The sequence below is a fragment of the Sminthopsis crassicaudata genome, chromosome 3 (assembly GCF_048593235.1).
Source record: "Sminthopsis crassicaudata isolate SCR6 chromosome 3, ASM4859323v1, whole genome shotgun sequence".
In the NCBI taxonomy this organism is placed as follows: domain Eukaryota; kingdom Metazoa; phylum Chordata; class Mammalia; order Dasyuromorphia; family Dasyuridae; genus Sminthopsis; species Sminthopsis crassicaudata.
Window position 1 is genome coordinate 512564197 of NC_133619.1, and position 14717 is coordinate 512578913.

At 34.4% G+C, this 14717-nt stretch overlaps 1 protein-coding gene across 1 annotated transcript in view; it reads right to left on the reverse strand.

Moving 5' to 3' along the window:
- XRRA1 (X-ray radiation resistance associated 1) overlaps positions 1-14717 on the reverse strand; it is a 143241-nt gene that overhangs the window by 115552 nt on the left and 12972 nt on the right. Inside the window, 2 exon segments of the mRNA XM_074304072.1 lie at positions 7214-7269; positions 10588-10764. Of these exon segments, the coding sequence (XP_074160173.1) occupies positions 7214-7269 (56 nt within the window). The 5' untranslated portion in view covers positions 10588-10764.

The window sequence follows — 14717 nt, forward strand, 5'->3', positions numbered from 1 at the left end:
CTGTCCCATGTTCAGATGCCGAAATGTAATGATCTCTGGGAGGAGGTTTCTTGGGGGCTTCTGGAAGCAACCTTCATTTCAGTTCAGAGTAGTCATCCCAAATGCAGCCAGGTACAAATCCTTTATTGTCTCCTTCAAAATCTTATCTCTTTCTCTTCGGGCTCAGCTAGTTTTCTGGAAGCCTTCTGGATCTTGCTGCTAGTCCTTTGTCTCTGCCAGCTTCTGTCTCTAGCTCCCTCTGAATGTCTAAGAATCCAAAGATTTGTACTTCAGCCTCCAGCCAGAGCAAAGAAGGAAAATGGAATGAATATGTCTCCTCCTCTGAAAGTGGGCTTGTCCTCTAGTGGGCTTGTCCTTCTGGCCCCGAGAACTTCTTGCTTTATATTCTCTCTTAAAGGTGTGAATCTTGTGGAATTACTCTAAGTACTAAGTACATGTCAATTAGAGAATCATTATCTCATCAATTCCACTTAGTACTTTGTTTCAAGTTCTGGCCCATAACATCTCCTTGTAGGATAAGATCAATCATACTGAACCATTAGGTAAATTATATCCATTCCAGTGACTTAGCATCTCGTAAGAATCCTAATATGGGGTCACCTGCCAATTTAAAGCATATCAGCCATACTTCCATCCAAGTGACTAATTAAAAATGCCTAATAATGTAAGCCAAGGATAAGTCCTTGGGGTGTTTCATCTATAATGATATCAATCCATTAACAATTTTTAGCTCTTGTCTGTAACAAGGAACTTAAGTCAGAAGCAGACACTCAGAAAAAACTGGGAAAAAAGGAAAACTATAAGAATATAAGGGAGAGGGAAATGCATAGTTAGCATATGAATGAAATGGGATGAACTTGCCCACAAAACTGAAGATGATAGCAGAATGGATTAGAAGCCAAAATCCAACAAACAATATGTTGTTCACCAGAAACACATTTGAAACACAAAGACATTCACAGAGTTAAAATATGTGACGGGGAAGAATCCATTATGCTTCAGCTAAAGTTAAAAAGCAGAAGAAGCAATTGTGATCTCCAACAAAGGAAAAGCAAAACCAGACCTAATTAAAACAGATAAACCAGGGAAACTACATTTTGCTAAAAGTTATCATAAATAACGAATTTAAAGAAATACTAAATATAAATGCACCAAATGAAAACAATAAAATTACAAATGTTGGGGAACTTCAATTTGCCTATCATTGACCTAGGCAAAAAGGAAGGAAGGAAGGAAGGAAGGAAGGAAGGAAGGAAGGAAGGAAGGAAGGAAGGAAGGAAGGAAGGAAGGAAGGGAGGGAAGGAGGGAGGGAGGGAGGGAGGGAGGGAGGAAGGAAGGAGGGAAGGAAGGAAGGAAGGAAGGAAAGAAGGAAGGAAGGAAGGAAAGAAGGAGGGAAAGAGGGAAGGGGGAAGCAAGGAGGGAGGAGGGAAGGAGGGAGGGAAAGAAGGAAGAAAGGGGAGAAGGAGGGAAGGAAGGAAGGAAGGAGGGAAGGAAGGAAGGAAGGAAGGAGGGAAGGAGTTAAAAACCTGAATAAAAAATGAAATATGATAGCCCTCTGGGCAATATTGCTTTGTGATAAGGAGTATATCTATTTTTTTCAGCTGTATGTGATATCTTCACAAAAACTGATCATGTATTAGGGCATAAAATCCCTATAAATACAGGAAAGTAGAAATATTAAGTATATCTTTTACCGACCATAATGTAAATAACAATCAATAAAGGACCTTTGAAACAAAGATTAAAAATTAATTGGAAATTAAATCCTAAATTAAAAAATTAAATTGATCCTAAAGAATCCCAAAGAACAAATTAGAGAAACAATAATTTCATTAAATATTATGACAAAAAATATTTAATATATCAAGATTGGTGGGATGCAGCCAAACTAGAACTCAGGAGAAAATGTATATTTTTCGACAGAAAAATCAGATCAATGCATTATAAGTGTATAGTTAAAAAGAAAAACTACAAAACCAACAAATTATCCTCCCAATTAAATGCCAAAAAAGAAGATAAAATTAAAAGAATTTTAGAGCTAGAAAAGGCATTGAATTAATAAATAAAAACCACGAGTTACTTTAAAAAAAAATTGGTATCATTGGATTTTATTTTAAAAAGAAGAAAACCAACTTATTAGTATAAAAAATGAAAAAGAATTCTTAACTAAAGAAGAAGAAATAAAAGCTATTATTTGAGGCTCTTTTGTTCACTTATATTCCAATATAATTGAAAATCTAAATGAAATGTATGAATACTTACAAAAACATAATTTTCCAGCATGAAACAGAACAGAACTGAACAGAAAATAAAATGTTTAAATAACCCTCTTTTAGAAAAAGAAATTGAACTAGCTATAAATGAACTCTCCCCCAAGATTCAGTGCATTTACAACTGAATTCTACCAAATATTTAAATAACTTTTAATTCCAATATTACATAAGTTGTGGGAAAATAGATAAATCAAACCAATCAAATTGCATCTATGACACAAGTCTGAATGGGACTGACTAAATGAAGTTTTTTCAGTTTATGAGACTAGGCCTAAGTCACATGATCCCTATTTCCAGAACCAGAAGATCAGGCCTTGAACCCTGTGTTGCAGAAACTCACATGAAGTTAGTGAAGTTACAGGAAGTGACATGACCCACAGGAAGCAGACAACATTGATGACCATTGGTTAAGGATGTTTACATCATTTTAGTCTATCCAATGAAAAAGCTTGGTTGGGTCTTTTGCTATTTTAAATACTGACATGCTGGAAGCTTGCTGGGTTCCACAAGTACATGGTAGAAGCTGGGATGGCTCCCAGGTGTGTGTCTGCAGGGACAAAATAAATACTTTCTCTTTGTATCTGAAGATGTCTCTGATTAGTTACTTTAGGAAAGAGATTTGCACCTGTCCCACACAAGTCTAGATACTTAAATTAAGGAGAATCAAAACAGAAAGAAAACAGTAGACCAGTTTTCCTAATGAATATGATTCAAAAATTCAAATAAAAGGAGCAATATACACAAAGATCATACAATATGATCAGATTAGATTTACACCAGACATTTAAGGGCTAACTCAATATTAGGAAAACCATAATTGAACATATTAGTAACAAAGTCAACAAAAATCGTAGATTATTTTAGATGCTGAATTTTTTTTTGATGAAATAAAATACTCATTCCTATTCAAAATATTAGAAACCATAGGAATAAATGGAGCATTCCTTAAAATGATAAATTGTATTTATTTAAAGCCAGGAGCAAGTATTATTTATAATGGAGATGTTGAGATTGGGAAAGGGGATCCTAAAAGTTTGGGATACTAGACTAGAGTTGCAGGTGTCTCAAAAGAATTTGCAGACTTGAACCATCTCCTAGTCAAGGGGCAAAGTTTATTGTAAGTAATGCCAATTCAAAGCTGGCTGGAATTCTAAGAGAATTCAGTAGAGAAACAGAAGCAAGGAGAAACATTTATCCAGTTTTCTAGCATTGATATGCTAATTTTATAACTCATAGATAGGAAAGAATTAGGTTCTCATTGACTAGATTATCAATAAGACTATGGTCTCAGGAGTTTGATCTGTGAGAGTTTTCCTGAGGCCAGAAGCCTCTGACTAAGGAGTGGTCAGAATCAGACAGATTGGGCATGGGAGTTTCCAAAGCCAGATGATTTAGGACTACTGAGATTATTGTTAGAACAGAAGCCCCTCAATGCTAGGAGACCCTAAAACCACTGTTATCTTTCCCTAGAAAGTATACGACATCAGAGATAAACTAGAAGCTTTTCTAATTTATAGCATTAAGACAAAAGAAAAAAAGAGAAGAGAGGAGAAGAGAAGAGAAGAAAGAGGAGAGGAGAGGAGAGGAGAGGAGAGGAGAGAAGAGAAGAGAAGAGAAGAGAAGAGAAGAGAAGAGAAGAGAAGAGAAGAGAAGAGAAGAGAAGAAAAGAGAAGAGAAGAGAAGAGAAGAAAAGAGAAGAGAAGAGAAACAAGAAGAGGACAGGAGAGGAGAGGACGAGGAGAGAAAGAAAGAAAAAAACAGAAAGGATAATCATAGAGAAAGAGAAATCACCTTTTGCAGGTAATACAATGATTTATTTTGAGAACCTTGGAAAATCAATTTTAAAAATAATAAAAACAACTAACTTCAAATAAAGTTGCAAGATAAAAAAAACATATAGATCATCTTCATTTCTATATATTAATATCAAAATACAGCAGGAAAAGAAAGAGAAATTTCACTTCAGATACCTGCCAAGACATACATAAAAAAACCCAAGCACACACTATTTGAATACAATTACAAGACATTCTTCATACAAATAAAGACAAATCTTATTAATTGGAGAAATAGTAATTGTTCTTAGATAAGATTAGACTAATATAATAGAAATAAACATACTACCTAAATTATTTTACTTATTCAGTGCTATAGCAATCAAATCTCCAAAGAATTATAAGCTAGAAAAAATAATTATGAATTCATTGTAGGGCTTCTTAAACTTTTTCCATTCATGACCCTTTTCATACAAAAATTTTTATGCAAACCTGAGTATATAGGTGTAATACCTCAGTTTCCCTGAATTGTTTTGCCTCCATTTCCCTGAATTATTATGCTCTGAGTGGAACTGCTATAGTCACCCTCCCCCTCCTTGTCCCATTGGGACTGAGAGAATTAGGGCCTCAAAGCTCTGGCCACTCTTATATTCCAAAGAGTCATAAAATTCCAGATGGCTTATCTCAAATGCTTGGGTATCTCTTGTCTCAGACTGCTGTCTCCTGCTCAACCTCCTTATCTTGACCCCTAAACTTTGACTAAGTCATGGGTCCTTCCTGAAATTATGACTTACCCAGTGTTCTGCTCTCCTTGCCTTTGTTTCCCTGATAGCTGGAGCCCTATAAAAGTCTCTGGAATTACTTGTTAGGTACTAAATGCTTTGAGACAAGAGTCCCATTTGGCCAGTTGACTGTGGCTAGTCCAAATTCTCCACTATTAAAATATTAAAAACCTAATCTCTGTTTTGTCTCAGTGTCTCCAGCATTACATAGGTATATAAAATAGATATACAAAGCAAACATTTACTGAAAATAAGTCATAATTTCTTAACACCCCACATTCAATTACACAACCCCATATGGAGTCTTACTGCATGTGCTTACTACAATGCTAGGCATTGTTAAGCATGGAAAATAAAGAGGCAAAGACAGTACCTGTCCTCAAGATACCAAGTTATGTTATCTAGCCTTCCTCCCCTGTCTGACAGGGCCTGAGTTACAAGCCCCAAGTTGATAATGCCAAGATAATTCCTCTCTCTTTTTAACAACAGCTGCAAAAGCCAATTGCATTCTTGGCTTCTATATTCTGCTTGCAAAGTCCATATAAACTCTGCGCCTCAGTTTCTCTGTACCCAATGCTTTGGAAGCATATTCCCTTTCAGTCAGCTAGCTTAAACTCTCCACATTAAAGATTAAAACCAATCTCTACTTGCCTCAGTTTCTCTGGTATTACAATTAGAAACTGGACCTAAGAGGTGGTATGAAAAGCATTCTGGTAGAAGATGGGTTATTTATTGGCACTTAAAAGAAACCAGGGAAGTTAGCAGTCAGAGCTGAGGACAGAGGGAGAACATTCCATGTAGGGGAGAAAGCAAAAGAAAATGCCCAGAATGAGAAATGGAGTGTTTGTGGAACAGGCAGGAAGCCAGTGTACTGAATGGAGAGTATGTGTAGGGAGTAAGATATTAGAAGACTGCAAAGATTAGAGGGGACCAGGTTATGGAGGGCTTTGAGAACTTATTGAGTGTTGTGATTAGATGAGCTTTAGGAAAATCCCTTTAGTGGCTAAATGGAGAATGGGTTGAATTGGGGAGAGAGTTGAGGCAGGATGACCTGCAACAGGGAAGCAACAGTATCAGAAGAGAGGAGGCAGCAAATTGAATGAGAGATGTTGCAAAGATGATGTTGACATGGGATGGCTAGAGGGAGAAACAATGAGGAGCTAAAGATGCTGCCTAGATTTCAAGCCCAAGGGAGTGGGAAGATGGTGTTGCCCTCTAAGGTAATAGGGAAGGTACAAGGACAGGGAAGATTTGAGGGAAAGATGAATTTTGTTGAGTTTAAGATGTCTATTGGACACCTCGATTGAGATGTCTGAAAGGCATCTGTAGACATGAGATTGATTGGAAGTCAGCAGAGAATAGATTTAAGCAGATTTAAGAATTATCACTATATGGATCTAGTTCTTTTCAACCATGAGGTAGGTGCTTCAGGTCAGTTCCAATGAGCTTGTGTTGGAGAGAGCAATCTGCATCCAGGGAGAAGATTATAGGGACTGAATGTGGATCACAACATAGAATTTTCACTTTTTTTGTTTGTTTACTTGCTTTTTTCCTTTCTCATTTTTTTCCCTTTCTGATCTGATTTTCTTGTGCAGCTTGATAAATGTGGAAATATGTGCACAAGTTTAACATCTATTGAATTATTTGCTGTCTAGGGGAGGAAGGTGAGGGGAAAGGAGGGGAAAAAGCTTGGAACACAGAGTTTTGCAAGGATGAATCCTGAAAACTAACTTTGCATGTATTTTGAAAATTAAAAACTATTATTAAAAAAAGAAGTATCAGTATAGAGGTGGTCATCAAGTAAATTAGTAAAGTGGGAGAAGAGAAAAGGGCTCAGGACAAAACCCTAAAGGACAATTAAGATTAAAAGGGATATATGAATGAATGAAATGGGATGGAATACTATAAATACATGCTATAAAAATGGAGAGGGTTCCAGAAAAACCTGGAAAGACTTATATGACTTGATGAAGCAAAATGAAGTAAGCAAGAGAATAGTCTATATAATAATAGTAATATGGAGAAGATATTCAACTATGAAAAACTTAGAAATTCTGGTTAGCATAATAATCATATTGTGATTATATAATTGAATCATTATTCCAAAGAATTCATGCATAATGAAATATTCTATCTACTTACAGATAGAAAATGTATATATTTAGGATGCAAATTAAAGTGCATTTTCTTCCGTCTTTTTTTATATATGGATAATGCAGGGATTTGTTTTGCATAACTACAGGTTTAGTTTTTCTTGCTATAATGGGCAGGGGAGGGATGAAAAAAAGGAGAGAATTCAGAACTGAAAATAAAATTGAATTAAAAAAAAAAAGAAACTGCCCTTGATTAGGGATCAGAGTTTAGTCCAGATTGTAATACTTACCTTTTGTGTGACCTTGAATAAAACCCCTTGACTTCTCTGTGTCTTAGTTTCCTCATCTAGAAAAAGAGATTAATATTATTCCTTAGCTTGGCATTCATTGTTTTTGACTTGTTTTTAAATTATCTTTTTTTTTCTTAGTCTTAACTTGGCAAACCTTGATAAACTTGAACAGTTAAAGGAAAAGAAAGGATCACATATAAAACCTTCTATCTCAATTACCTAGAGCTTGAATTTCTTTAAAAATTATTATATTCTACTTATCAGTTCCAAAGAAGTCCTGCTTATCTTTGTCTCCTTAATCTATTCCTATTTTTATACTAATTTTAAAATCATTTTTTAGAGAATGCCATAATGACCCTCTTTTCTTTCTTTTCTTATTCTTTTTCTGGGTAGCATTATTTTCACTATTCCCTTCCTGTTCCTATAGAAACAAAACAAAAAAACTTTTATTAAGCCCAGACAAGCAAATATGATCTACACATTGGCCACATCCAAAAATCTGTTTCTATATTCATTTTCCTTGGATTTATCACTGGTTCTTTGAACTCATAGCCTATTACTGCCTTGATGAGAATTTTTTTTCTTTATAATGTTTTAGCTATTGCATATAACATTTTTGCCTACTCTTCTGTTTGAACCAAGTGTAGTTATCTTCTCCTTTCTCCCAGGGAAAATAAGGAAACTTCAAAATGCAGAGATATCATTTACCTCGCTAAATCTTCTCACCCATGTTGGTTGCTGTACTGGATGGAGTCTATGACATGAAGTGCCAAGCCTACTAGAAGAAGAAATGGCTCCTGCACGGAGTCTTCCTTAAAGATAGCTCTTGATAAGAGGTATCCCCATTCAACTGTCAAACTGATCTTAAAGTACAAATATGATCGTGTCACCTCATCCCCTCATTCAGTCAACTCCAGTGACTCTCTATTGCTTCCAAGATCAAATATAAAATCTTTTATTTAGCCTATAAAATGCTCTGTAACTTCTCCTAATTTTCCAGTCTTACATTTTATTCTTCCCCAACTTTTCCTCTAGCCTCAACATATTCTAGGATCCAGTGACATAAGCCTCCTTGTGTTCTCACTGAACTATCTCCAAGGATGGTCATTGCCTAGAACTTTCTTTCTCCTTCTTCTAGCTTCCCTAACTTCCTTTAAGTCTCACCTAAAGCTTTCTCATGTGTCTTAATGTTAATGTCTTCCGAAGCTATGTAGATTATTTCCAAATTATCCTGCATATATCTTGTATGTAATGATTTGCATTTTCTCTTCCCAGTAAAGAGTGTAAGCTTCTCAAGAATAGCATAGTTCTTGGCATATAATAGATGCTTAAATAAATGCTATAGATGACTGTTGATTGATTCTAGTATTTTTGATTCTTTATTGCACTTTTTTTGTGTGGGAGTAAACTATCCATTTCATATCTGATTAATATTTTATTTGTACCTTTTTATTATTACCTTTTGGACTTCTCTCCCTTCTTTGGGGAAATCCTAGACTAGAGTTCAAAGGCAATATTTTGTTATTAGCAACTTTATCTAGGAAGCTGAGATGGGGAAGAGGAACCAGTGAATATGTAGACCTCAAAGGTAGGTAGAAGACAAGTAGTGGGGCAGATCACCAGCCCCTGTGATCTCAGCAGAGTGGAGCCTATTTGCCCCTCTGCTACATATTTCTTTTCATTTCACTCTGCCTTAATTCATAAGTCTTTCCAAGTTCCTCTGAGTCCATCCCTTTTGACATTTCATCCAACATATTTTTATATCACATTTATACCATACATTTAAAATTTATTCAGTCATTTTCTTTTTGATGGGTGCCCACTTTGCTTCCAAGTTTTTGCTGCAATGAAAAGTCCTACTATAAAAATTTTGTATGTATGGATAATTTCCCTCTTTCTTTCATCTCTGTGTGGCTTTAGCAGTGGCATGACTTGGCCAAAAAGTATAGTTTAGGGTATAATTCCAAATTATTTTCCAGAGTGGTTGAATCAATTTACAACTCCATTGAAATGCCTGTCTTTCTATAATCTCTCCAATAATTGTCACTTTTCTGCCTTTTGTCATCTTTGCAAAATGATGGTGTGAAGCAAAACCTCAGATTTAAGAAAACATTTTGTTGATATTTTTAGCAAAGACTGACAAATAGCATTTCTATAGACAAAAGAAAATAGAAAAAAAGATTATATATGAAACCTTGACAACTTCTCCAACCATGTTGAAGTTTACTACTTTTCATTTGATGGGTGCCCGCTTTCATTTCTTTGTCACAGTTAAAAAAAGTTCTACTATTAAAAAATTGTGTGTATTGATAATTTCTTTGTAATATTAGTAGTGGCATCTAGGTCAAAGGTAAATATAAATTTAGAGGTACAGTAATGGTTATACTATTTCTGCTATAGTCAAACCAATTTAGAGAGTACTCAAATTTATTATATACTTTCCCACCTCTGAGACTTTGCTCATGCCTCAGAGACTTCCCCAACCTCTATCTCTGCTACCACTATCCCTGCATATCAGAATCCATCTTCCATGACTTAATCAAAATATCTTCTTCTCTATGAACACAGTTGCCAGTGTTTGATAAACATAAGAATAAAACCCACTGGGGGAAGGGTTTCTTTTTTAAAAAAGAACTGCTCAGAAAACTGGAAAACAGATGGGAAGAGATTAGGCTTAGACCAGCAAGTTATACTATATGCCACAACAAAGTTTCAAATGAATAGGTGACTTCAATATAAAAGTTCATATAAAAATTATAATAAAATGAAAAGAGATACCATTCACCACTATGGCTGTGAATAGCAGGGAGGAATTCTTAAACAAAAAGGGATATATAGAATCATAAAAGAAAAAAAATGGCAATTTCAACTACATAATATTTTAAAGTTTTTGTATGATCAAAATCAATACAGAAAATTATTAGGGAAAAATCTTTGTATCCCACATCTCAGACAAATTATTGGCTCTCTGGATATTAGTTTCTTTTTTATTTTTTTGATATTAGTTTCTTTGTCCATGAAATGAAATAGACAGAATGGCATCTGATGTCCATTCAGGTGCTGTGGATTATGATAAAAGTATAATATCCAAAACATATAGTCAATTGATATAAATATGCCAAACTAAGAGACACTCTTCAATGTGAGCATCAACTATAGCCACAATAAGAATATTGTTGAGTAGATCTCAGAGTGCAAGCCTATGCGTTGAGTTGCTCTGGCTTGCTAAAAAAAATTCAGGCTGGTTAGGGAAGGGGGCATTCAGGCTGGTCAGGGAAGGGCACAGTATGAACACTTTTGGGATTGAGGATTATGCTTCTCTGATGTAGATTTCTTGGTATGTTGGCCTATGGAGACAGCTGTATTTACTTTACCTTTGCACATAATTCTTATTTGGGAGAGTTTTGAATTCCTGAGGACTGGAGAAAATGTTTAGTCCTTCATCTTATTTGTAACATGACCTGGAAGTCTCTGCTACACTGTCTCTTGAAGGCAATGGGTCAAAGACTTGTATCCTGATCAGAAGGCTTCATCTCCACTAAGTATTTCTCCTTAAAAGAAAGGGTAAAGGTGCGTGTTAGGGGATGCAATAATTATCAAAACTTTTCAGTCTTTTTACACCTTATTCCCTGACACTTTTCAATCTAAGTGACACTGCCTTCTGGCTGTTACACAAACAAGACATGCCATATCTTGGTTTTGGGCATTCTTTCTGGCTGTCCCCCATATCTGAAATGTTCTCCCTCCTCAACTCCAGGGAGATGCAATCTTAATTAGACAAGAGACAACAGCAATTACTTTTTAATTACCTCTATCCCTTGTTTGGTTTTGAATAGTTTAGTTTTAAATTTCATGAAATCATTACTGATCATGTATATGCAGAAGTAATTACATGAAATTGAAAAGCCTTTACACAAACAAAATTAATGCATCTGGGTTAAGAAGTGAAACAGTTGAATGGGAAAATTTTTTATCATATTTCTCAGATATGGATTTTATATCCAAGATATATCAACAACTAACAAATTATCTATCTCTGTGTATATGTATTTGTGTATATATATGTATATATATACATATATATATACATACATAAACATATGTCACCAAAAGCAATTCCTTAATAGACAAGTAGTCAAAAAATATGAAGAAACAGTTCTTTACCCCCAAAAAACTATTAACTATTAACAATCACATGAAAGAATGTTCCTAATCATTAATAAAACAAATGTAAATCAAAACAAATCTGAGATTTCATCTCACAACCAGCAAATTGGTAAAGATGGCAAAAAAAAAAAAAAAAAAAGGAAACGTCAATGGAAGAGATGTAGAAAGAGACACACTAATTCTTTGTTGATGGAGCTATAAGATGGTACAATCATTTTGGAAAATAATTTTCAATTATACAAAAAAAGTGACTAAAATATCAGTATCTCTTGAAAGAATAAAGCCGAAAAAAGACAACGATAAGAAGTACTCATATACTCCAAAATATTTATAAGAATGCTTTTTTTTTTTTTTTAAAGTAGCACACATCTGGGAAAAGTAGATACTCTTTAACTAAGGAATGGCTAAACAAACTGTTTTTGTGGTTGTTTAATCCCATCCAACCGCTGTGACTTCATTTTGAGGTTTTCTTGGCAAAGACACTAGAATAGTTTATCATATCCCTCTACAGAGAAATTTAATGATAAGGAATGGAAGCAAACAGGTTAAGTGACATGCCATGGGGTCACTCAGTTAGTAAATGTCTAAGGCTAGATATGAACTCATGAAGATGAGTCTTTCTGATTCAAAGCGCTAGAGCTCTATCCACTATGCCATCTAGCTATCCCTAGGGAAATATCATGAATTCAAATAAGTCTCACATGGACTGATACAGAGTGAAACAGACCTACAAAACAATATACAGAAAAAACCTCTACCACTGATCAAAGGAAAGTGAATGGTGCAGAATTATAAGAATAAGCATCACTTCAAAGACAAAATGTGAGAAAATAAATTTCCTGATTTCTTTGCAGAAGTGGAAGATATATTAGATTGGAATACTATGTATATGTCTATACATTTTTAAACTTTTTCAATATATAGATAATTTCTGTTAGTTTTCCTTTTTTTCTTTAAAAATATCATTTGTTATATAAGATGTCTCTTTGGTAAAGGGAAAATATTTAATCAATGTAATAACAAGATAATCACAAAAATTTGCTTTGAAAAATTTAACGGATTGTCAATTCTATATTTAAATGATACATTTGGTGATTTGTAGAAGTACAGCCAAACTGTTGTAGCCCATTCAAAAAATCTTATCTTGGGATTTTAAAATTTATATCTATGGATTAGTGATTGAGTGGAGGTATATAGCTCCAGGCAATTAAATGCCTGAAGAGCCCCCTCTTACAGATGTGAGATTTTGTAGTACTAAGAATGACCCTACTTAAGTGACTGTAATCCTGTTCTCCAGAAGACTCCATATGTAGGTCCAGAAAGGTAAAAAAGTTAAATGGAAAATTCAGGACATAAATAATATCTTTGTTTTTGTAGACTTCATGAAGCCTGTGCAGTAACATTTTCCTTTTTTTTAAATTAAAGCTTTTTATTTTAAATATATATATATATATATATATATATATATATATATATATATATATATATATATATATATATATATATATATGGATAATTTTCAGCATTCACCTTACAAAACCTTGTGTTCTAAAAATTTTCCCTCCCTTCTGCCCACCCTTTCTCCTAGACAGCAATTAATCCAATATACGTTAAGCATGTGTAATTCTTCTATATATATTTCCACAAATATGCTACACAAGAAAAAAAATCAGATCAAAAAAGAAAAAAAAAGATAAAGAAAACAAAATGCAAGCAAAGAACCAAAAAAAATGAAAATTGCAGTTGGATTTTTCTAATGTATCATCTAAGACAATTTTGGGAGAGACTAGACAATTTTTTTTTTAAACTCTAGAATAGAGTTGACTCTGAAGCCTTTTATAATTTGCTACAAGGCTTGCTTTTGACCAAAAAGAGATCATGCAATATAAGAATTGACTGAAACAAGAATTGGCTTATAAGATCACTTCATGGTTGCGTCCCAACTCTGGTGGCTAATGACTGCTACCAATTCTGCTGGATTCGTCTACTGATTCTAATTACTGGTAAGAAATTCTGTGATGAGAACTCAAGATTTCACAAACACATAACTGAGTACTTCCCTTTCAGAATGTTCTTTCATTCAAAATCACAAACTCCCATCTACAGAAGTGACATGTACTCACAGACACATGATGACAGGAAGGAAAACTTTCTCCTCTCTTTCTTCTCTTTTCTTCTTTTATCTTTTTGTCTCTTCTCTTTTCTCCTATTCTTTTTCTTCCCCTTTTCATTACTCTCTTCTCCCTTTTTCCTTTCTTTCTCTTTCTTAGAACTTATATTCAAACAATTGCCCAATCCTGTCAGTTTTTCTCTTTGCAACATCTCTTTCTGTCCTCAGACACTGTTATCATTCTAAAGCTGGTTCTCATCACCTCACACTGGATTTGTGATCTTCATCTTCATGTTCGTCTTCCTGCTTTGTTTCTCCCCACTCAAATCTATCCCCCACTTAGTTATGAAAGTTATCATCTTAAACTGCAGGTCTGACTATGTCCCTTGATAAATTTGAGTGGTTCCTCATTAACTACAGAATATAAAATCATTGTATTGGTTTTAAAGCCCTTCAATGCAGTGGATATAGCACTAAATACATAGTTAAGTCTTAAATTCGAATCGAGCCTTAGACACTTGCTAGCTGTGTTTCTTGGACAAGTCAGTCAACCTTTGTATTTGCTTCACTTTTTTCAACTCAAATGTGGAAAATATAGAACCTGCTTCCAAGGTTGTTGTGAAGATCAAATGAGATAATAATTGTACATAATTGATAATAACAGTGCGTGGCACATAGTTAGTACTTATTAAATGCTTATTTCCTTCCTTCCTTCCTAACCTAGCTCCTTTCTACATTTCCAGTCTTATTACACTTTACTCCCCCTTCCACATACTCTATGATCCAATGACGGTGATCTCCTTATTGTTCTTCATTAAAAAAAAAAATTCCATCTCCTAACTCTATATGATTTTTCCCGGATATTTCCTTTTACCTGTAATTCTCTCTTTCCTTAAATCTGTCTCCTGGCTCTCCTGACTTCTTTCAAGTTGCAAAATCCCAGTCTCCCTTAATTCTAATTTGTCAATTATCTTCAATTTATCCTGTAAATATCTGTTTTGTACAAAGAAGTTCACATATTTTTTTCTCCATTAGACTGTGAGCTACTTGAAAAAAGATTATGTTTTTGTTTTTTATTGTAATCTCAGGACTCAGCAGAGTGCCTAATACATAGTAAATGCCTAACAAATGCCTGTCGACTAGATAATACCATTATTGAACCCTCCCTGTAACAAAAAGTTAAGCAAAACTGGCAGATCAACTGCATCTGATGATATATGCAACAAT